Consider the following 22,966-nt stretch of genomic DNA (forward strand, 5'->3'; position numbering starts at 1 on the left):
AGAAAGATTCAAGGTGGTGTCCCACAACAATGAGAACCCCTGGAAAATGAATGAATGATGAAGCGTCGATAGAGAGTCTTTTGAATCACGAATCGAACGAATAATGGAATCGAATTGATTTAATTTGTTTGTTTTTTTTTTTACAAAACTCCAGAAATCAACCGAAAAGGAAGAGTAAATGTTGACGCCAACAAAAAAAGAAAACATGTGCTGGACATCGCTGGAGCATAAACGGTCGACAAGCGAGTTGATGGTGGCACCGCAGCAAGACAGAGCCGCATAGAGGGTTGTGCCGCAAGCAGTGTGGATTTCCCGCCATTTTACCACATTCTTCTCTACTCTACTTCTCTACGTACAGCCAAACCTTTTCAAACCCTTTAAACTTACAAACGCGCGTTAAATCTTAAACACATCCAGGGACGTTGGAGAATGGAGAATGGGAAGAAAGTTCTTCCACGTCGATTGCTGTAGCTATCGGTAGCCTTTTAACACATGACGATGATCAACACACAGAAAAGGAAGGATCGCAGACGAAACGGGGGTGTTTTTTTTTTAAAGGAAGAATTACGTAGCAAAAAGGGGGGGAAAACAACCAAAGAAGCGTAGCTCAGTTCGAAACATATTCAGTTCCGCATTCAATGAACTAAACTCTAAGCAAGTAAGTTCTCTCCTTCACGCACTATATTCTAAACAATTGCATTCCAAGTAAATGCTTTACACAAAACGATGATGACCATTGACCGATAATGAGAATAAACGCGATGTAGGGCAAATAGGATGCAAATCTGAGCGATGACCGAGCGATGATCACGCGCGGCAATGTGTATAGTGTGTAATGTGAGCTTTATTGTAGCATTGTTAGCTTCCTACTTTTGCGTCTACGCAAGCGCCGCTTATTTATTATCGTGCATTGATGCCGCAAAATCCAAAACCAACCCTAAGTCACCTAATCCGCGTCGACGGTGTGACTTTAATGCTAAGCTTCAAGCGTCTTTTAAGTCGACTACTTGTGTGAGCAGCTTCTCCTTTGTGTGCAGCTTCTATTTCAAGGCGAATCTGTATGTGTGTGGGGGTTTGTAGGGTGCGAGGTGTGTTCATGCTTACGTTTGCTTTCGTACTACCGCTTAGGACTGACGAATAAGGAAAATAACACAAGTTGATAAAATGAATAAAAAAAACACACACACACACACACAGGAGAACAAGATTCAAAGACCCATTAGAGAGGGCTCGTGCGGCCGGATAGCTTTTAGTGCTGGGCAATATTGTAGCAACAGGGGCCCCAGACAGTCAGCGATAGAGGCGTTAGAGGCGGTAGAAACGATCGAAAAAAAAAACGACGAAAGGAGGAAGTATATTTGAGAATCTTTTTTTAAACAAACAAACCAAACGATATTGCTAAAGAACAGAAGAAAAAAAAACAGAACACTGTTGCAAGTAATAGCATGTTATAGCTAAAATATACATTTACTGATCAAATCAAACGTATAAAAACAAAACAACCTTATATATACACACTACAGAGCGGGCTTGCTTCAAAATAAGAGAGAAGATGAAAAAGAAAACTCCCTTTCCGAAAGACTAGAAAGGAAAATCACCAAAACCGATGGAAAAAGAAGCTGCATTGAATCGACGAAAGCACGACGAAGCGAAGTGATTAGTATAGCAGCAGAACAAGAAAAAGGATATTTTACCGAACGGGCAAGCCCGCTTGCATAATAATACAATTTGAAGACAAGAACAGAATAGAGTTAAAAGAAAAATAAGAAAACAAAACAAAAAAAAAACAACAGCAAAAAAGAGGAGGCAAATAAAACGAACAAAATGATTAAATTCGTAGAAAAGGGCGGGAGAAAACGGTGAAGGAGATATCGGAAAGGGGGAGAAAAACTCACATAAATCGCTACCACGTGCTACCAAAACTAATTAAACAAACAAAACATATTATTAATACAAAAACCAAAAACAAAACCCAAACACAGCATACTTACATGGATGTACTATTTGCAAACAACAACCAAAAAAAAAAAACTATGAAGAATAAAAGTGCTTATGACAAACATATGCGATGCGACGGTCTCTCGGTACTCGCTCTCTGTCCTGTCCTGCTCTGGACAGTCCGAAAATAGGATAAGCCAGTTTGTAGTATAATCGACACTGAGGAGAGCCTGCGCTCGGGGAGGCCTGCTGGCTTCAATTCGAAACGTACGTCGTTAGTGCGGTGGTAACGACGCCCTCCACAACCGCCATGGCCGTGGTGCTGACATTCGAGGCGATCGTTGAGTTGCTGTTCGATTTCTGTATCGCTGCGAGATTGAACTGGATCAGTATGATCAGGTAGCTGGTGATTGCGCCGGTTATCTGGAGAAAGTGAACCGAAGTACCATTTAGAAACGTGGCCAAACCTACCCACCAAACATCTCTCCCCATTGCTGCTTACCGCGTACAGTGTCGTCATGTCCAGGTCGAAAAAGCCACAGGCACTAAAGTTAAGCTGATGGTTTAGCAGCTTCAGCGACAGATGGTTAACCACCTCGTAACAGTGGACCTCGTCGACCGCGTTCGCCAGATAGTGCAGCTCGATGCCGGTTCGCTGCGAGTCGGTTTTCGTCCTCCAGCACACAAAGATCGGCACGATGCACTTGAGCGCCGTGTAGACGATGTACGCCAGCCCGAGCAGAAACACTTCCGCCGTCCGGAACAGTATCGGCACGTCCTGCTGCGTGAGGCTACAGTAGAGAAAGTAAAACTCGGCCGTAATGGCGACAAAGCCGTGCGCCATCGCCACCAGCATCTGCACGCTGTACATCCGGTTGACGACCTTGCCGATCTCGCACAGCTCGTCGTGCGTCCGGCAGAACAGTATCAGCTTGTTGTCCAGCCGTTGCTCGATGTGGGGCCGTAGCCGCCGATCGGTCGGCAGGAACTCCTGAGCCGGACCGTACCCGACTGCGTCTGCTCCGGCGGGCCACGGCTGGATGGCACTGTTGCGGTGTGGCGGTGGTGACGTAACGGATGGTTTCAGTGGTGGACTGGCCGGTTGCTTCGGTTGGTACGGTTTCACGGTGATCACCTTGGTGGTGGCATTGGCGTTCGTCTTCTTGGGAGGAGTCGGCACCGTCAGCTGCTTGCGGCGCTGCGTGTAAACGGTGAATATCTCCTTCTCCAGATAGTCGAGCGGTATCTCGGCAATGTCCGCATCCGGTTCGCCCGCGCACTGGTCCTTGTAGTGCAGTATGCCGTGGGCGATCGCGTTCATGTGCGCGTTCATTGCGTTGAAGCGCTGCCGGATGGCGGACACCAGCATCACGTACCAGATGCGGCACACCGAGTTCAGTGCGGTCGGTATGGTCGTGATGAACCAGATCAGGGACCAGGCGTTAAACTCTTCCTCAAACGCCACAAAGCTGTACACGGTGATGATCGCCTCGAACAGCAGCATCAGCAGCAACAGCACGATGCTGTACCGGCGCATTCGCCCGTTGTTGATCAGCACGCCCTCCCCGGCTAGATGGTTGTCGAGGCGGGCCAGCCGATCGAAGCACTGGGCCAGTCGTTTCTGATTGATCATACCCGCCACCATGTCCACCGCCATCATAAACGGTTCCATGTAGATGATGAAGATGCCGATCGCATTCGTGAGCGTCTCTATCGGGAGGGAGATGAAATGAAGCATTAATTCCAACGATTCAGGATGGATTAGAGCACGTGGATTGGCACACACTTTGCGATCCCCAATCGTCCTTCGTGTAGTTGATTGTTGCCACATGGTACAGGCCCGTGTAGACGACCAGGCTGCCAACTACCCACACGTTGCCAACTAGGGAGAGCTGAATTGCGGTGCGCTTGGCAAACGCCCACAGCGAGTACGGAATGACGCCAAAGATGGAGGAAATGTAAAACAGCACGGACAGCGAATCGAGCAACCCGCGAACCGGATTAACGGACATGATTTTTGCACACTCGCTCCGGGGCACTGAGGGACACAAATTGCTATCGTAGGAGAATGTGTACCCATGTATCTTAACCGTTGGGTTTTCGGTCGGTTGCACTCCAAGACCACACGCATCGACCGGGGTGAGGGGTGTGATGTTCTTCGAACCCATTAATCAACGGTCCCCGGGGACGACAACTGTATCAATTATTTACGGTACAATCATTAGCAAATTGATTCGGAAAATGGAAGTACCTCGTACACGGTGGCGCTGTTATGAGGCCGCTTTGTTGGTTTTGTTGTTCCATTGTTAGCAAAGAGGAAAACTACAATTTTTCTTCCTCGGGCTTGTTGTTTTAACTTTGTTGTGTCGTATGAATGGGGAATGGAATTGTAACACGCCGATATGCACAGGAATTAACTTTTCATCTTTTAGGGTGAAATGGGTCGGTCGCTGACGAATATCCTCTATGATTCGGAGCGAGGTCACAGGTTGGGGAGTGATGTTACTGATCTGAAGGATGGATAGCTGCTCACTTTGAGATGAAGTTCCGGTAAGTCAGAGTAATTCCGGCATTTGTAAGCGAGGGTGGGAGGGAGGTCCAGAGGGAATTTCTTGAACACGTTAATCTGGATGTCGGGCTTCCAATTGAGCGTGGATGGAGCTGGACTACTTTGGCTAGACCCCAGACCGCTCCAAACGAAAACAGCTCAGTCTGGCTAATTCCAAATGAGTTCGGATGAATGCGGACGAATTCCGATGGAAATTGAACCGGTGTTTTAGACTCTCCAATGCACAATAGAAGGATTCAGGGGGATTCATTCCCCTAGGGGAGTCGTCGGGTTTATTCGGATTCATCCGGAGTCGTTCGGAATTATGTTTTCGACAGAGTATCCCTGTATGCTTGATCTGTAATGAGAATTCACAGGTAAAAGTTTATGATGATGATTGGACTTTCCAGAACTTAAGGAACAGCTGTAGAACATTGACGCCTGATAATCTAAACCAGATAAACCACACTTACAATACCAAGAGCAGCTGAGTCTGGCTTATCTAACACCTGGATTGTTCCATCAACTCGCCTAACTCCAATGTGATACTCTCACTAGTTAGTTAAATTAGATTTCATTCAGTCATATTAACGTACCCATCTACATCAGGTAATACGATTATGAAAGTTACTATCCCTAGACAGATTTTATTGCACGTTTGTTATGTTAAGTAATGGTAGAAAGGAAGGCTTTTCCCACTGCCGCACCAGAACGGTATCCAGCGTGGGGCCGCGTTTCCTTTCGTCCCATTTCTCTACCCATGCTTGTTGTTATATGGATGATATTACACTCACATTAATTAGGACATGATAGTGATGTTTATAGTAAAGAAGTGGAGAGTATGTGTCTGTGTGTGGTTGTCTTGGTTTGGAATTTAGTATGCGTACGGGGAAATGGGACAAAGGGATGGAACGAGGAGTATTTGTGTGTTCGCCCGAGCGATACGCTACACGTAATGGCCCGTGGAATGACTAGAATACGTTTATCTTCTTCTTGTGCGTCTGCTTTGCCTTCCGACAGCATGCTTGCCGAAAGTATCACCACGTGGCATCCCTACATTGCCACCAATGTACCGGGCATGCCTGCCGTGTCGCACTCAACAGGGAATGGCACCGTCCACCATCAAGGTGCGGTAGCTTTCGCGCTCCTGCTCCACCACCGACAGCATCTGCTTGACCGTATCGTCACACCCGGCATAGCTCAGCACACCGACGCAGCTGATCGGTGCCTTCTTCAGGAGATGGAATCCAATCTTTCTGCGCTTCAGCGCAAACAGGTACGGTACCTGGCTCTGGCGGCAGAGCATTTTCACGTTGGCCACCATCTGGTCGATCGTTTCGTTTGGTTCGAGATCCGGTGCAATCAGCACCAGGCGCACCTTGCGCAGCTCCAGCAGCTTCAGTACCTCGTTGAAGCCAACCACAAACCGCTTGTTGGCGACCGCTTTGATCGGGTTTTTGGCATACGCTTTCGACTGGAAGCTGAACAGCTTCACCACCACATCTTCCGCCAGTTCGCGCAATTCGTCCGAGATGAAATGGTCACAGTACCTGCGGAGGAGCAAATTGTCACATTACTTGTAAGGAAACAACTCATACGAACTGTAGAGTTTGGCGCTACTTACGGTCTGAAGTTGCGCGAATGTCTCAGTGCGGTGGGTCTCGACACGGCGGCCGACACTCTTAGCGATGGGAAGCCGTTCTGGTACTCGCTCGAATCACGGCTCGGCGGTGGCCCATCGTTAATGCAGCAGCGTTCGATCGCTTTCAGGAACGGCGAGTCCACTGCACCACCGCCCGACGGTGAGGTTGCTTCGCTCGATTGCTTACTAACCATCCCGTTGGCACCTTTGCCACCCTCGGCTGGCACCGGCTGTTGTGCGCCTCCCGCATTGCCAGCGCTTTGCTGCCCGTCGCCCGGTGCGCCTTTCTCGGTGCGGCTCCGGATGATGTCCTTCTTCAGTCGTGTTAGCTTCTTCTCCTTTGGCACTTCGCGCTGCTTGCCTTTGTGCAGCAGCAGCAACGGTTGCTGCGGTACGATCGGTACGATCGGTTTCGGTTCCATCCGCTCGCCCCCGGCCAGCTGCTCCCGGATGCATTCCGACAGGTTGATCTGCACCACATCGGTCGGGGCCTTTTTCGAGCGCTTCTTCGTCTTCAGCGTCGGCCCGGGCGGCAGCGACTGCACGTGCCGATACTTTTCCAGAAAGCTTTCGTCGATAATTTGCAACTTTTGGCTTTTCGGTCCGCGAATCTTCTTCAGCTGCTCCTCGTACTTTTTGGCCTGCTTCTTCTGCCGCTCTGCCTCCTTGCGAGCCTTCCGGGCAGACAGCTTCTCGCCGTCGGACTGGTGGGGGGTGGGTTGATGCGGCTGCGGTTGCTGGTGGTGGGAGGACTGTTGTGCGTTTCCTGCTCCATAGGTGCCCGTGGCGCCCCCGGCACCGCTGGTCTGTGGCCCTGAGTTGTGCACCGAGGCGGCCACTGGCTGGCCGCTCATCATTGCTGTCGAAACTTTGGTTTAACACTTCCTGCAGCACTTTTTCATCCTTCAACAACAGGGATTAGATCCTGGAGCTTTCACCAGGCTATCTCGCACAGTTTATCCTTACCATCGGGCAAGGTAGGTTTACACGACGCACTTTAGCTCCTTGTCAATTACACTGGTCGCAGTCAGTGTTAACTTTGTGGCGGAAAGATGTAATGAGAAAATTATAATTATGACTGCGTAAAATGTATTTTTCGACACTAAAAACCATTTCAAACATTCAAAAAAATAATAATAAAACACGCCTATCATAAAAATAGAAAAATAATTTACACCCTCATGTGATGACTCGTGTCAACAGTGCTGTAGCACTTTGGCATCTCGCAGTTGACGTTTACAGATGACATTTGTCTGTGGCAATTCGGCCCTTTCAGAACGACGGCGTGCGACTTTGGATTACACAACCACAATCTACGAACGCTGTTTCGTACTTATATTTACCAAATTGGGAAGCTCTTCCCAACTGCATTTAGTATTCCTATCTACCACCGAGTCGTGTTCTAGTCCTAAAACCCACCACCCGCATCATGGACGTTTCGCTCGAGAATCTTTCATCCTCCCAGAAGGATGAGCTGATGAGCACAATCAAGCAGAAGATTGCGATAGCCAATGCACAGGAGCTGGTGACCGTAAGTTTCGAGCCGGACCGGCTTTCGTTTTGCTGGACACTGATTGTAGCAATTGTTGTGATTATTTTTATTTAATTTTACAGAAAATGACCGAAAAGTGCTTCAAAAAGTGTGTCGGTAAACCAGGCCAAGATCTGGACGGTTCGGAACAGGTACGTGTTGGCGGTGCTTGCCGGCCTGCGTGATGCAATTGTCTAACATGTGTCTTGTCTGTTTTTATTGATGTTTGTTTGCAGAAATGCATTGCCATGTGTATGGACCGATTTATGGACTCTTGGAACGTTGTTTCGAGGGCACTGACTCAGCGCCTTCAGCAGGAACAGTACAAAGGATAATGCCAATCTGTGCATCCTCCACCACCAATTGGTTCCATGTGTTATAGCGTAATCTGCATATTTTAGCTATCGATACCAGTCGCCGTTTACATCTTTATTTTCTGTTTCTAAGACACACACACACACAGCATGGAGGGACTTTGTGTTTGAATTCATCTGTTAGTAAATAAACCATGCCCAGAGACCAACGCATTCGAGCAAATGTTTCACGGTTCAGGATCGTCTGGAATGCTCGCAACATCAGCAGAGTTGCGTTCACGTTCTTCGCGTACTTTTTCTAACAATGTAACCAGCAAAGGTTGTTCGGAAGGCGCACGCCGAACTTCGTCGGATTTTAGTCCGATGTGTTTCGCTAACTGTTCGCGGCTTAACGCCATTCTTCGATGTCTCGATTCGGACTGCAAAGCCTTTTTGGTATATGGAAACTCCAAGGCGTCCATCATTTCTAGCATCAGTTCGAAGGCCAAAGTTTGACCGTCAGGCGGGCTTTCTGAATCATTTTCAATCGTGCTGGAGCTAGGACCACTTCCCTCTGTTTGATCCGCTGCAACAGAGTTCTCATCGCCAAGCATGTCGTCAAGGATGGCTCGTAAATTGGCCTGAAAATGCAATTGCAGAATGCTGGAATAGTACAATTGCTCGGTGCTGTTGTTTTGTTGGCCTTTTTTACCTTAATTTCCAGCAGTGAACCATTTTCTTCCATCTTTTTCCAAACCATATCACGAAACTCTAAATCTTCGTCCATTTTACTAACAATAGCTTTACAACAACCGAATTGGAACTAAATTATTGTTTGTGAAAACTGTTTTACATGATTATCCAAACTTTTGTTTACGTTCTGGCGGTGACGCTCTCTTTGACGGGTGCTGCGGGTTTTGTTGTGGGTTGGCCAAAAACATCGCCTCTGCTGAACAACCCTGTATTCATCGAACATTCGTTGACTTTCTGAATTGACCCAATGAGCGTTGTTCTTTCACAGTGGATGTTTAGCCAAGACATTAATGGACGTGAATTGAAAAAAGCATAATGAGTTGTATATCGGAAAATTCTTTAATTTAAGATTGTGTTTTGGTTTTCCAAAATCAGTAAAATTGGAAACAAAATTAACGATACAACGTACATTTGTAAGGCTTTGTACAGGTTCGAAATTTGTTCACTGGGTCATATGACAATCAGCTGTCGTTAAAAACTAATGGGGAAAAATGTCATGTTTTCCATTTTCCATACTTTTTTTTCTTGTCGGTGTTTTCATATCGGAAGAAATAAGCGGCTGGCAAACTCGGCACAGTCTGTAGTCCTGCGCGGACCGTCCTTTAACCATGAATACAATAACATAAAATCAGTGCAGAAAGAGTTAAATTCATCACTATTCAACTGTCCACTAGAGCTGTGTAAAGGGCTAGGTATTTGTGTATGCATTGAAGGTAGCTTTTTTATACCGCCGAAAGTGTTGATCCAATTCTGTTCCTGGTTTCCGCAGTGTATCTAAAAGTGTGCTGTATTTAGCCAACCCCTTGAGAGGTGTCGGATTACATCCTGTGGTGTAAGTATGCCATACCGAACCGGCGCGTAGTGTTATCCCACCGTCACCGTCCGCCCCGCTTACACGTTCAATCATGTTCTGGTATCATGCTGTAGCTAATTGAATTCCGACGGAGAAAGCATATGCACCGTCACCGTGATGTAACGAAGAAAAAAAAATGTCTCACTCGCTACTGCGTATCCAACAGCCAGCATTGGTCATCGCCAACTATCGCCACAACACAACAGGCAAACACGCACACATGTAGGCGCGAGTTTCTCACGCTTGTTTCCGAGCATTTTGAATTATGGTATTTTTGGTGTGTTGATTGCCAGTTAGCAGGTGGATAATTGCAATATTATTGATTATCGATTTTTAAAACAAAATAATGCCGTCATGAAGCCATCATTTTTCGGTTCTATTCGATTGTCGAATACGGGTTTCTTACGTGCGTTTAGTGTTTGCCACCTTCTATCGTGCCTGATATGCGCGCAGTTAGTCATTTGGATTTATTTTATCGCTTTTTCACCGTGCTGCACTATAGCCCTTGGTGAAGTGATGAAACTAGTCTCGCTAATCGCAGTAACGTGTTGACCGATAAGCAAATTCCTGCATTTTGCAACGTGTAATCGTAGTGTAGTGGTACTCATCCTCCTGCATGCTGTCGAATTAATAGAAACCTTTCTATACCAACATTTTTATTATTTGTATTGTTTGTAACATATTTTTCATACGAAAGCGCCCGCGAAAATGTACAGCAAACATCAATGAATGTGTATGCACTAACCTAGCACACGATGCAAGACGGAGCGCTTGTAGAATGTTGTTTATTGCATTTCGGCATCCTGTTTAATTAAGCAAGAGCGTTAGAATTTGAACGCATTGATAATAATATGGCCATAAGTCATGACCCATTACGCAAAACATAAAGACTACTACGGAACATTGCTTGCTTTCCGTTCGTAGCACGGTATTACCTGTTGCAAGTCTTAGCCCAGTACGATAAGCCACCGAGAGATGCCGGCTCTTCTCTCCTCCGCGTTATCATACCACTGCGATTGTGCAAGGCTCTCTACACAGCTCAGCTCGGCTCGGCGAGTCCTCTATTCCAATGTGCTTTCTCTTTGCACCGCACGCAGTTAGTAGTAGGCGAACGCGTGGCACGCTTGGTTGTTTGCTGGCTGCCGGTCATTTCTAACCATTTTTTTCTCCTTCCTTTGCTTTCCATACACACACAACTCTACGCAGCTACATCGAGGTCGTAGGTTTGACGGTTTGCGACCATCACACCACTACAACACCCCCGGCCGCAAGATGATCCGCTACTGTCCAACGAACACGTCCATGGACGTCGTTTGGTTCAACCATGGCGTGTCCCAATGCTTCATGGACACCGTTGCCATGGGTACGATCGGTGGATTTATGCTCATCTTTGGCACGCTGCAGCTCATCATGTATCTGCGCCACGCGACGGAAATCGACACGCAGCGGATACGCAAATCCCGGCTGTACAACTTCCAGCTCTTTCTGCTGGTGCTGATGCCACTGCTCACGACCGCACGGTTTGTGCTCGAGGCGTTCGTCTTCGAAGGGGCACAGGTGTACGGGTTTATGGTGCTCTCGATCGCAGTAGCCCTGTTTGCGTACCCGTACTCGATCGTGCTGCTGGTGAAGGAGCGGTACTACCAGCTGCCGTCCGTACCCACGCGCGGCCACGGTTTGGTGCTGCTCGTCTTCTGGACGCTGCTCTTCATCGTGCAGAACATAGCGTTCATCAACCTGAACTACCGCGATGCCTGGTTCCGGCTGGAAACGGTGCGCGACCGGGTGGAGTTCGGTATGTTTGTGGCGCGATACACCGTCACGATGCTGCTGTTCGTGATCGGGCTGAAGGCGCCCGGCATTACGTCGACCCAGTTTACCGAGGAGTACCACCATCTTCACCAGGCGCAGGAAAACCGGTCCACCTTTGCGAACGCCTGGACGAAGATGCGCACGCTGCTGCCGTTCCTGTGGCCGAAGAAGGACGCGCTGCTACAGTTTCGGGTGGTGTTTTGCTTTCTGCTGCTGATCGCCGGCCGGCTGATCAACGTGTACGTGCAGATCTACAACAAGAAGATTGTCGACAGCCTGACGGAAAAGCCGACCGTCTTCCGGTGGGACTGGATACTGCTGTACGTTGGGTTTAAGTTCCTGCAGGGCGGTGGCACTGGCTCGATGGGACTGCTGAACAATCTGCGCAGCTTCCTGTGGATCCGCATCCAGCAGTACACGACGCGCGAGATCGAGCTGGAGCTGTTCCGCCACCTGCACAGCCTGTCGCTGCGCTGGCACCTGAACCGGAAGACGGGCGAGGTGCTGCGCGTGATGGACCGCGGTACGGACAGTATCAACAATTTGCTGAACTACATCCTGTTCTCGATCACGCCGACGATCGTGGACATTCTGATTGCGGTCGTGTTCTTCATCACGGCGTTCAACTGGTGGTTTGGGTTCATCGTGTTCCTTACGATGACGCTGTATATTGGTAAGTAGCGGGACTGGAGGAAATTGTTTTAAAAAGAAGCATTTATTACAATCAAAATGCTGCTTTCATTCCAGTGGCAACGATCATGGTGACGGAGTGGCGCACTAAATTCCAGCGTCGGATGAACTTGGCCGACAATCAGCAGAAGGCACGCAGCGTCGATTCGCTCCTCAACTTCGAGACGGTGAAGTATTACGGCGCGGAGCAGTACGAGGTTTCCTGTTACCGGGACGCAATTCTCAAGTTCCAGGTAAGTGTTTGTCTTATCAGCAATTGTGGCAAATATGCTATAATGAAAAAAGAAAAGACAGAACTCACCCACCACGTGCGTTCGATTATCAATGCGCTTTTCTGTTTCTCTGTATAATGTAACGCTTGTATCTTTTTTTTTAACTTCCAGGACGAAGAATGGCGCTCCATTATCACGCTGAACATTCTCAACACGATGCAGAACATTATTGTGTGCGGTGGTTTGCTTGCCGGGTCGCTGCTCTGTGCCTATCTCGTCGTTTACGAGGAGGGATTAACCGTCGGCGACTATGTACTGTTTGCCAGCTACATTATCCAGCTTTACGTACCGCTCAATTGGTTCGGCACATTCTACCGGTAAGGCAGTGGAAGGCGGAAATCCAACAAGCACGCACACGCTAACCGTTTCAAATGATCCACTTTACCCCGCAGTGCAATCCAGAAGAACTTTGTCGACATGGAGAACATGTTCGAGCTGATGCGCGAAGATCAGGAAGTGGTGGATGCACCGTCCGCCCCCGGGCTGGCCGTTGCACGCGGCCGCATCGACTTCAACGACGTCACGTTCGGCTACAACGCGGAACGGTTGGTGCTGCGGAACGTCAGCTTCAGCGTTCCCGGCGGCAAAACGGTCGCCATCGTCGGACCGTCGGGTGCGGGCAAGAGCACCATTATGCGACTGCTGTTCCGGTTTTACGACGTCAACAACGGCTCGATCCTGGTCGATGGGCAGAACATTAAAACGGTCCGGCAAGCGTCGCTGCGCCAGGCGATCGGTGTAGTGCCGCAGGATACGGTGCTGTTCAACAACACGATCAAGTACAACATCCAGTACGGGCGGGTTGGTGCCCCGGAGGCGGACGTCATAATGGCGGCCCGCAGCGCCGACATACACGAGCGCATTCTCACCTTCCCGGAGCAGTACGAGACGCAGGTCGGCGAGCGGGGCCTGCGCTTGAGCGGTGGCGAGAAGCAGCGCGTCGCCATTGCCCGCACGATCCTGAAATCGCCCGCGATAGTGCTGCTGGACGAGGCAACCAGCGCGCTGGACACGCAGACGGAGCGCAACATACAGTCCGCGCTGGCAAAGGTGTGCGCGAACCGGACGACGATCATCATAGCCCACCGGCTGTCGACGATCATCCACGCGGACGAGATACTGGTACTGAAGGATGGTTCGATCGTCGAGCGGGGCCGTCACGACAATCTGCTCGAGCAGAGCGGCGTGTATGCGGAGATGTGGAACCAGCAGCTGAAAAATCTGGAACTGGGTGGCAGCGGCGCAGCCGAGGAGGGTGTGGACGCAGCAAACGGACAGGTAGCGAATGGTACGCCGAACAAGGTGGCCGCAATAGCGGCACCGCCAGCGCACCATCATCATCATTAGAGGGGAGGGGGTAGCGAGAACAGGACAGCGGAAGCAGAAAGGTGACAGAGAGGTGTAGGAAAATGTGTTTTCTACCCAGTTCTATTACACAAGCAACGCAACGAGGAAGGAACAAAAAATGTGATAGTTTAGTGCATGGCGTGCAATTAGGAAAGCCCAACCCTCCAGGTGAACCTCCTTTTTAAGAAAAAAAAATAGCTCTTTCAATTGTGTATGTGCGCAAGTTAACATTTTCGTTTCACTAAGTAACACACACAAAGTGTTAAAACCTTAAAAATACAAAAAATAAGACAAGGAAATGGATGATACAAGTGACTGAAATTAGCATGAAGTTGCTCATAGATTTGTATTGCTCTCGTCAATACGGCTAGTGGTATATATCACAATTCTTTGCTCCGTCTTAGGAACCAATCGTTTGGTGGGAACAACTAGTACAAAGGTTAGTTTAAAAGGTTGTTTAAAAAAAGGCAATCAATCATGTACGCTTTACGGTACATCGCAACCGCCAAACTCTGTTCTTTCCAGCTACAGCCAGTAGTGGCCAGCTCTTCTTACCATGAGCCAATCGTTTAATGAAAATATGGTGTTACAAAATCGAGTACTTAGCAATAGGGTAGTGCAGCCCGCGGTAGGTCAGGGACAGTCCATTTGCCAATACAGTTTTACGATCACGTATCACGTTCACTCCATTTCGCTCTGGCGGTCTCTAGCCACACTGTTTTTTTTTGCCTTCATCCCACCGTGCTCCCTCTGCGTGATCTTCAAAGTCAAGTGCCAAAGTCTCGCGGTGAGACGAAAAAACGGGTCGCGTTTTTGTCGAGCGTCTCGTCGCCACGCTACATCTAACCTCTGTGGGCGCGATAAACTCCATTAAAACAGCAGCCACCGCCACACGGGCTGCCCAGCTGGGCACATGGGAAGGGAAGAAAAGTCTCATTACGCTCTCACGGCTAATTGCGCCGGAGGGGTGATAGAGGGGGCGCACATATGTGGTGGGCGCTAAGACCTGTGTGTGTGTGTGTGTGTGTGTGTGACTAAACCATCGTTTCTGATAGTCTTGTTAGCAGTGAATGAACCTGTTGGTGCCGTATTTCACGTTGTTTTTCTTCCCTTTTTTTCTACCTTTCCAGATCCTGGTTTGCTAAGGCAATAAGATGGCATTTTCGACCTGCGGTGAGTCGTGGAAAGCAAACAAAAAGAAGAAGGATGTATCATCAAATCATCACCCAAACACGGAGGTTTGTCCGAACGTTCGAACTGAAGCGCTACCAAACCCGAGCTCGGTAGCTTCATCGGAAATATCTAACGTCTCGTAAAATACAGATCAATATTGACACACGGAATGCGGCACTGTTTGTTGTCGAGTGAGGTAAAATTGACTATTTTTTTAAATTTTGTGTGCATAGTTGTGTGCATAAGAATGTAAAATATGTCCCCTCCACCCGGGGGGACAGTGTTTGCAGTTGCGCATAGGTCCGACAGGGTGCGGTGGCTTAGATTCTTTGTAAACCTTTTTTTCTCTCTAATTTTCGGGTGCTTTAACAGGGCACTTACCATTCATCCGCGAATAAGAAACGCAAACGCCATTTTCTACACCCTTCGCGGTTAGCTTTTGTGCGCAAATAGGCGCCAAACACGCCTTGCCGTTCGTGCCGGAGCAATCGCTCAAATCTTGTAACGCATATCGAGAAAACTAACGCCACAAACATGGACAGCATTACATTGGCCGAAGGAAGGTTGGCAGTGCTCGCGAGCAATTATGCGCTCAGTCCCCCTAATTCCCCTCTTTGCGAGAATTAAAATCACACACCGTGCGAGAAAAGAACTGCGGCCATCGCGCCCGGACCTTCGATGCCCTTCATGCACCGGCTAAGGAGTTTGCCGCCTAGAATTGCATTGTTTCGTTGCATTCGTTTCGTTTCATTGAAAAAAAACACAAGAAAAGAAACGACAGTAACGAGAGCTTTACCATTTTATTGTCGTCGTTCGTCGGTTTGGGGTGGGACGGCGCCCGCGTATACTAATTGCAGACACGGCATTCTTGCGCCAAAGGTTCTTGCGCATGCACATTATACGCAAACGAACACACACGTGCATTGCTCGCGATAGACTTACCGAATGCATTGGTGCATTATGTCGCTCCATCAACACCGTTAGACAACGGTGCGCCAACGCGTACTTACTGATTAATGATCTGCAAAGTCAGTGCCAGCGGAGTACTCTCTACCATCTAATGACTTCTCACAAACAAGTGTGTGTGTCGTGCGTAACAAATGGGCCACTTTGACACCGGCCCGGACGCCCACGGCGCGGTTTTGTTTGCTTTTGGGTGCAGGTTTTTCCTCTGCGAGGGTTGGGTGAGATGCGAGGCACATTTGGCAACGGCCGAGGCGTCTTGTGTGTGGTAACACACACACACTCTAAACGCTGTTGCTAACCGCCGGCCTCTGCTCGATCATGGCACACTCTATTGTACGACCAGAAATGATTTCGTTTCTTTCGTCGCCAGTGCAAACTATTGGTCACGGCAGGCGACGTAAGAATGCACCTGCATTCGGTGAATGATGCAAGACGATGGTATGCAGCAGTGATGGATGGTTTGGGCATGATAAATTATGTTAAACTCCACCGAGCGTACAGAGGATAGGTGTTTTATTTTAATAATTTTCTTTAAGTAGTGCTAGTAGAATGATTTTGGAATTTAAATGTATAAGAATTGAACTGTAAGTACTCTACCATCCTCTACCAATCTGTAGGCATGCTTCATCGTTACATTAAATTATAATGTTTCTATTCAATAAAATATAGATTTATTGTCTACCTTAGGTTTAACAATATAAGAACTTATTCTCTAATAAATTGAAGAAAAAAAACTATGGAACCATGAATGATAAAGGAAAAAAGTAGGGAAAAGAAAAATAAGGAAAGGTGTGAATGGAGAAGAGTTGTGCCTCAAGAACCAGAACTGAACGATTCTTTCAATTCATCCTAAAGAACGTTAATCGATTCTTTATAAATCATAATGTCATATAAATCATAATGTAAATAAAAAATAGTTATGATAAATAAATCATAACTGAGTTGGTCATGAAAAGAACGTCCTACCCATCGAGAAAAAGATCTCTTACTACGCCAGGTCGTTCATCTCATCCAATACAAATATGAAAGTGAACCGTATGACCAGACTGTTCACAAAAAGAACGTCCTACCCGTCGAAATAAGGATTGTCCTGTACTGACAAATAATTTTCAACACGTAATAAAGTAATTCTTCTTGCGAAATGCAACCATTTACCATATAAACTGAAATGAACGAATGAATCGCGATTCACGTTCAGTTCATCTAAATGAAAGAACTAGTACGTTCACATTCATGGAAATGAACCGAATTGCCGAAACCTGGTACAAACAATTGAAATCACATAAATGAGAACAGTTATTGAATGAGCAAAAGCATTGCAAAAGTGGATCAAAGCTTCCGAATTGTGTATGTTTTCTTTCTACTGTAAGAGGAGGAATGTGTCGAAGAGCGTGTGGAGGAACGTAAAAGTTGATTAAGGAAAGAAGGACAGGGGAATATGGCGGTATGGCGTATAGCGAAGGACATGCGATAAAAGAAGCTTTTGCGAACACACGTCGCCTCGATTCTAGGGTTTCGGGACCTAATATTGAACAGTGATCTTCGTTGGGGAGGGGATGGGACATACGATTGAAGAGTATTCAATTACTAACTATTACGAACTAAGATAAATTACGAACTAAGATGCAATAAAGTACCTTTTAGGCAACGAGGATTCGAAAAGCCCGTTGCAATTCGACGCAATATGTGGCAATAAGAGCCCCGAAGGCCTACATCAAGATGAGTAGTACACGAAAGCCGTTTATCGAGTATAATGTCAAGATCTTTGATGGTATTAGATCGTGTCAGTTGTACATCATCGATAGCATATAAGCTATTGGATTAGTCGAGTGGTTAAAGGATATAATGATACATTTAGACAAACATAACAAAAGATATTGGAAACTTTAGTGGTAATGGTTTTGAATCAGAAATTAAAACAATTTCATTAGTTCATGACAGATTTTTGGTCTACCAAATCATCGCTAAATTGATTCTATTATAGAGCGATCATTCAATCATCACCATTTTATACGATCCCCGATCCACGGCTTTAAAAAGCTTCAACATTAAACAGCAAACAGCTTCAATTACAATAGCTCGCTTGATTTAATCGCTCAGATAAGAAAAGAAGGCGCCTTTGGCATTTAAAACGGCCACATTCTTATTACGGCTTATGGCACACTGTCCTTTGACCTCCGAATGCTACGAATGGGGCACTCCATCCGTCCGATCTTTCCGCTTGAGAGCAGATCGACCCGCCGACCCCTTGTGTGAGTCATCTTCTCGGTGTTTGCACTTCCTTCCTCGGTAATACTAAAAACCAATACTTCACATACAAATTGCCCAAAACTCGCGCACCATTCTGACGTGCTGCAACAATGGCGGTGCAGTTAATGAGCTGCAATCGGGCACCGTTGCATCAACGCTTGATGCTCTCTCTCTCTCCCATCTTAATGAGTTGTGTAGTGTATCAGTATCGGTATCATCGTGACCTTGTCGTACCGCCAGCTCCGCCAGCAAGTGATTGTAAGTGACCTGCGCAATTTGTTGGATTTTCCCTTCATTTATTTGCTTTCTGATTGATCGGATGGGGCACAAACCAGGTGACAGGGGGTGTGTGTCACAATAATTGTACTACAACAACGACGACGACGACGACAGCTAAAAATGCATCCCCGATCGGTGAGATCATGTGTGACTGAGCATTCATTCCGTACGCTCCTATCCCTGCACTCTATTATGTGCCAATGCGGTAATGCTATTGTGCAATTGCGCACCAAACACCGTGTGATTGTGTGATGAAGGGCAAAAGGAAAAGGAATTTGTGCTTTTTTCCGACTGCCTTAAATCGAAAAACAAAACCACCGATTTCCTCATCACGGTGTGTTTTGCGGTGATCACACGCGGTCGAAATTCGCCAATCGGTTTCGGGTGCAATGCCGGTTGCACGGGCTGCAATTGTGGTACGATCGTAAAACGGAAGCTGCCCTTTCTTTCCATTGCGATTTCGTATTTCGTGCTTTTAATTGATAGGTTTCGAATAACGCTGGCGAGTGCCGGTGTGCCCAAGCACCCGGGGTGCATCCGATGGCAGCGCTTATCTGATGAGCGTTACTGTATTGGGGCGGTTCACCACCGTTCTGCATGCTTCGACATGCTCAGATAAGCATCGAAAGTGCAATTGAATTTTTACCCACCACCACCGTCCAAGCGTCCGAAGAAGAAGCAGCTGCAGCCGCGACCCAAGGCCCCAAGGGCAAACGATTAGTGAAATGGGCGGTGGAATGGAATGTTGTTTAAATGTAAGTACGGACCACACTTCTTCTCCGGCTGGCTGGCGCAAGATGGATGTAATCTTCGGTACGATTCGCGCCCACCAAAATGGCACGGAACGCGCCATACCCCGCCCGAGGGGGCGCTGCACCAGACCAGGTCAGAAGCAAAACGGAAAGCAAAAAAGAAGCCACAGCCACGGCCAGGATTGGATTAGCTGGCTGGAGTGACCCACACGGGTGCGGTGTTTTTGCGGTATATTAGTGTGTCTTCTTGAGTAATTGAATAACACACACCCGGCTGGCTGTTGTTTTTTGTTCTTCTACTTCTGCTTCTGCTTGAGCAATCGTGTAGTGTGTGAGTAATAAGCTAATGTGTGCTTGTCGAGCCGCTTAAGCAGGTTGGAGGTGTAATAAAACATGAAAACTTACCATCCACAATCGGTACGGGCCTTACCATTTTACATCGGCCACGGGGCCCGGGGTGGTCCGTCCAGGTTGTACCAAGCTGGTACCGAAAGGTTAGTAGGACATCCGACGTACGACTAGCGCAGCTTCAGGGGGCAAGCTCCCTCCCACTTTTTATTGTTTTAAACCGGTAAACGGTAAAGTACGGATGATGGATGCTGTACGGCAGGAGATTTCTTCTGGGAGCGAGTGTGCGGGTGTGGTAATTAGATAAAACACACGCTTTCAAGCAGCATTGCAGCTTGCAGCCGTTGCATAAGGAGTCCCAAAACGTGATTATTAGCTTAATGTAGGTGTTGCGGTAGCAACGGGTAGGTTTGAGGCGATTTTTAAATTGCAACGGCTGAGTTGAGGAGATTTAAATTGCAACGCAATATTTCATTTGCAACGGCTAAGCATGGGTAAAAATTCGAAGCTATTGTAACTTATCGTATGAGAACGAGATCGCTGGCCTAAATAAACATACAACTTGGGAACGGCCCGTTTCTTGAGCTCATCGATAAGCATAAGCTACTCGAACAACGTGTAGGGTAATAAAAATATTTAGAGCTGGTGCATCCGGTAGGCAGACAGAAATTAGGAAAAAAATGCATGAAGGACAAAAAACATGCATACGTGCATGTAACGAATTCTTTCAGTTATCTACCCAAAACGAGGAGGTCATAAAATTTCAAGTTAGTTTAGGATCAATCTAGAATGCGTGGAATTGAAGTATAAACAAAACACCATACGAAAACATAAAGCACACTGGCACCAATACAATTAAACAACGTGTACGGACACGTTCAACACCATCAAAAATGTTAGTATATAAGAACCAATTTTGTCAAATAAACGGCAGATCTAATTTAGAAACTGAACGGAAAACGTCTCGATTTTTTTGAACGTCTTGGCCTTTCCTAGGTTTTTGCTTTAGGTCTCATCCGGGTCCCTCTGCCCCCATCCGAAAAGTTATTGAATGAATTGTGCCACTTTCGAAGCATAGGTTCCCACGAACCGCGAACACTAGCCGAAAGATTAATGTACAATTTATTTTGGTAACTCCTTTCGGGCAGAAACCCATCTTTTATATAAATTTGTTTTCGGTAGGAACTTAGGACACTGAAGGCCTTTCCTTCGCGTGGCCTGGCCCGAGTTCCGCCGTCAACATTGGTGGCTCCAGAGAGGAAATGAATTCTCATTCGTCAGTCAGATTGAAGCTCCAGTTAGGAGACGAATTCCTTATCATCCAGAGATGAAACGAATTATTATTCGTTAACATTGGTTTAGCACCGGAGAGGATGCGAATTATTATTCGATCCAGTTTGTAAAGAGAGTAACTTTACAAGAACGATCCTGTCCACAGAGAAGGCGTTCAATTTCAAGGATTATGGCAAAAGGAACAAGCGAACTTTACCTGTTGGGATAAATCCTTCAGTTATTAAAAAACTGACCTACGCGCTACCTTGAGCAACAGTAGTTGCATAATAATTTCGGTTGCTAAAACCAGAGAAGGAAGATCAATCAACACCAAAATGGGTTTAAATGGTAAGAAGTACTTCGTTAATAACGAAGCCGGACTCTGCAGACTGTGTACACAGGCAGATGATTCCGAATCAAAAATGGTCCAGTGTGAAGAGTGTGACAGATGGTTTCACTTGGCTTGTGCTAAGCTTAACACGAAACCAACCAACGGGGAAGAATACATTTGTATTAAATGTAAGGATAATTTTTCGCAAGAAATGCCGCTGCCCAAAGACCACAATTCTGTGATATCGGCTTTGATTGAAGCACTGAAGCAAAATCATATGAACGATAATATGTTCTACAAACGTACAACATTAAGAGAACTTCCATATTTCGATGGAAGAGCAAAAGATTGGCCTAAATTCAAAAAGGCATTTGATGAAACCTCAGAGGAAGCTGGCTTCAGTAATTTAGAAAACTTGAATCGCCTTCAAACATATCTTAAGGGAGACGCAGAAAGAAGCGTAAGATCACTTTTTCTGGATCCCGTAAACGTGAATATGATTATTAAAAGGTTGGATGAATTATACGGAAGACCTGAAATCGTTTATCAGGAGTTGCTGAACGATGTTACAAAAATTCGGGTGGAAAATAATAAAATCCCCGAACTAAGCGAAGCGCTTGAAAATCTTGTAACAAACATACAGGTTATGAAAAAGAAGGAATATTTGTACGATCATCGACTTATTGATGATTTGGTTGGAAAAATGCCATTTCACCTTCAATCTAATTGGATTGTATACAAAAGTAACATTCAGAAAGACGAGATTGTCACTCTTGCGCATTTATCGGATTGGCTCATACCAATCGCGAGCACAATACGGCAACTGCCGAAACAACATAATCATTTGGATTATTCAGCAACTTTACATATACCAAGCAAAGGTAATGACACATTCTTTGATGATATGATATTTTGTCATAAAGGATCGCTCAATCCAGAACCGATAAAAGATCGGCCAGAACACTCAAATAGCTTATCCAGGTTTATTAATGATAATTCATTAGTAGAAAATAGTTCATCGAGAACAAACGATCATTCGGAAATCTTAGGTTTTCTAGGAGCAATCACTTCCCAAAATAACATTTGTTCAAACGAACCAAAGGAAGAAGAGAACGAAATAATAAATAGGTTGCCTCACAAACGTAAACGATTGAAACCACCGAAAAAGAAGGTCAAAGAGAAGAGGAAAGATGAATCAGTTACAATGTCAACAGAAACAGCATTAAAGTGTGCGGACAGAAAAGAAAATCAAATGCAAACCCAAGGCAATAAGAACAAGGAAAATCATGAGAGAACGATTACAGTAAATAGAAGTGAGCAAGAAATTGAAAATTTGCTAGAACCCATACACATTTTTGGTCTCAAAAAGGCAATAGAGGTGAAGATTGAAATCTTAGATAAAGGTATATCATTTGATATCAGTAATGAAGTACGAACAGTATAAGAAACTTCGATTGGTAAAACATTTATTGATAATGATCATGAGAATATTTTGATGGGTATTGAACAAAATGAAATGACAAATTTCAATGTGCAGGAAATAACGAAAACAGAATTGGAAAAATATAATGAAATAAAAGAAGTATCAAAACTCGAAATAAATAATCAGGAGCTAGACAAAGATAACGATAAAGCTCAACATTCAAGAAAAGACGTAAATAAACTAGACATGACAATGATCACAAATTTGAACAATTTGAACAAACAAGTCTTGCGTGGATTAAAAATCAAATTAGGCTTTTATGAAAAAGACAATTACAATGCTGGTAGGACTTATCTGAAAATGAAATTATCAACACAAGAACCCATCAAAGCAAACACGAGATACGACTTAAAGAAATGGTCCTATTATTGGAAGGAGTTTAAAATATTTTTGATTGAAATGCAATCAGTTGCGAAAGTAGTTAACATAAACG

General features: G+C 46.1%; 5 protein-coding genes across 6 annotated transcripts in view; 3 read left to right on the plus strand and 2 right to left on the minus strand.

Moving 5' to 3' along the window:
- Window positions 1-2,064, plus strand: part of LOC1269285 (titin) — a 75,185-nt gene extending 73,121 nt beyond the window's left edge. Inside the window, exon 12 of the mRNA XM_061647115.1 lies at window positions 155-2,064. Within this exon, the coding sequence (XP_061503099.1) occupies window positions 155-178 (24 nt within the window). The 3' untranslated portion in view covers window positions 179-2,064. The remainder of the gene's footprint in view (window positions 1-154) is intronic.
- LOC1269284 (gustatory receptor for bitter taste 66a) lies at window positions 1,461-4,414 on the minus strand. Its single transcript, XM_061647121.1, has 3 exons — window positions 3,725-4,414; window positions 2,441-3,648; window positions 1,461-2,361 (listed from the first exon to the last, which is right to left on the minus strand). The coding sequence occupies exons 1-3, from the start codon at window positions 4,104-4,106 to the stop codon at window positions 2,194-2,196; spliced, it is 1,758 nt and encodes a 585-aa protein (XP_061503105.1). The 5' UTR covers window positions 4,107-4,414; the 3' UTR covers window positions 1,461-2,193.
- A 685-nt stretch (window positions 4,415-5,099) lies between these two features.
- LOC1269283 (selenocysteine insertion sequence-binding protein 2) lies at window positions 5,100-7,330 on the minus strand. The gene is made up of 2 exons (XM_307904.6): window positions 6,111-7,330; window positions 5,100-6,036 (listed from the first exon to the last, which is right to left on the minus strand). The coding sequence occupies exons 1-2, from the start codon at window positions 6,983-6,985 to the stop codon at window positions 5,583-5,585; spliced, it is 1,329 nt and encodes a 442-aa protein (XP_307904.6). The 5' UTR covers window positions 6,986-7,330; the 3' UTR covers window positions 5,100-5,582.
- A 23-nt stretch (window positions 7,331-7,353) lies between these two features.
- LOC1269282 (mitochondrial import inner membrane translocase subunit Tim13) lies at window positions 7,354-8,182 on the plus strand. Its single transcript, XM_307903.5, has 3 exons — window positions 7,354-7,659; window positions 7,743-7,811; window positions 7,896-8,182. The coding sequence occupies exons 1-3, from the start codon at window positions 7,558-7,560 to the stop codon at window positions 7,992-7,994; spliced, it is 270 nt and encodes an 89-aa protein (XP_307903.3). The 5' UTR covers window positions 7,354-7,557; the 3' UTR covers window positions 7,995-8,182.
- Window positions 8,183-9,177: 995 nt separating this feature from the next.
- Window positions 9,178-14,000, plus strand: LOC1269280 (ATP-binding cassette sub-family B member 6). 2 transcript variants are annotated; one of them, XM_061647118.1, is made up of 6 exons: window positions 9,178-9,405; window positions 9,475-9,537; window positions 10,765-12,043; window positions 12,118-12,293; window positions 12,444-12,649; window positions 12,725-14,000. In XM_061647118.1, the coding sequence occupies exons 3-6, from the start codon at window positions 10,831-10,833 to the stop codon at window positions 13,677-13,679; spliced, it is 2,550 nt and encodes an 849-aa protein (XP_061503102.1). In that variant the 5' UTR covers window positions 9,178-9,405; window positions 9,475-9,537; window positions 10,765-10,830; the 3' UTR covers window positions 13,680-14,000. The 2 variants fall into 2 exon arrangements, with proteins under 2 accessions (XP_061503102.1, XP_061503103.1); XM_061647119.1 differs by having other exon boundaries at window positions 9,208-9,397.
- The last annotated feature ends 8,966 nt before the right edge of the window (window positions 14,001-22,966 follow it).

Source organism: Anopheles gambiae, chromosome 2 (assembly GCF_943734735.2).
Source record: "Anopheles gambiae chromosome 2, idAnoGambNW_F1_1, whole genome shotgun sequence".
NCBI lineage: Eukaryota > Metazoa > Arthropoda > Insecta > Diptera > Culicidae > Anopheles > Anopheles gambiae.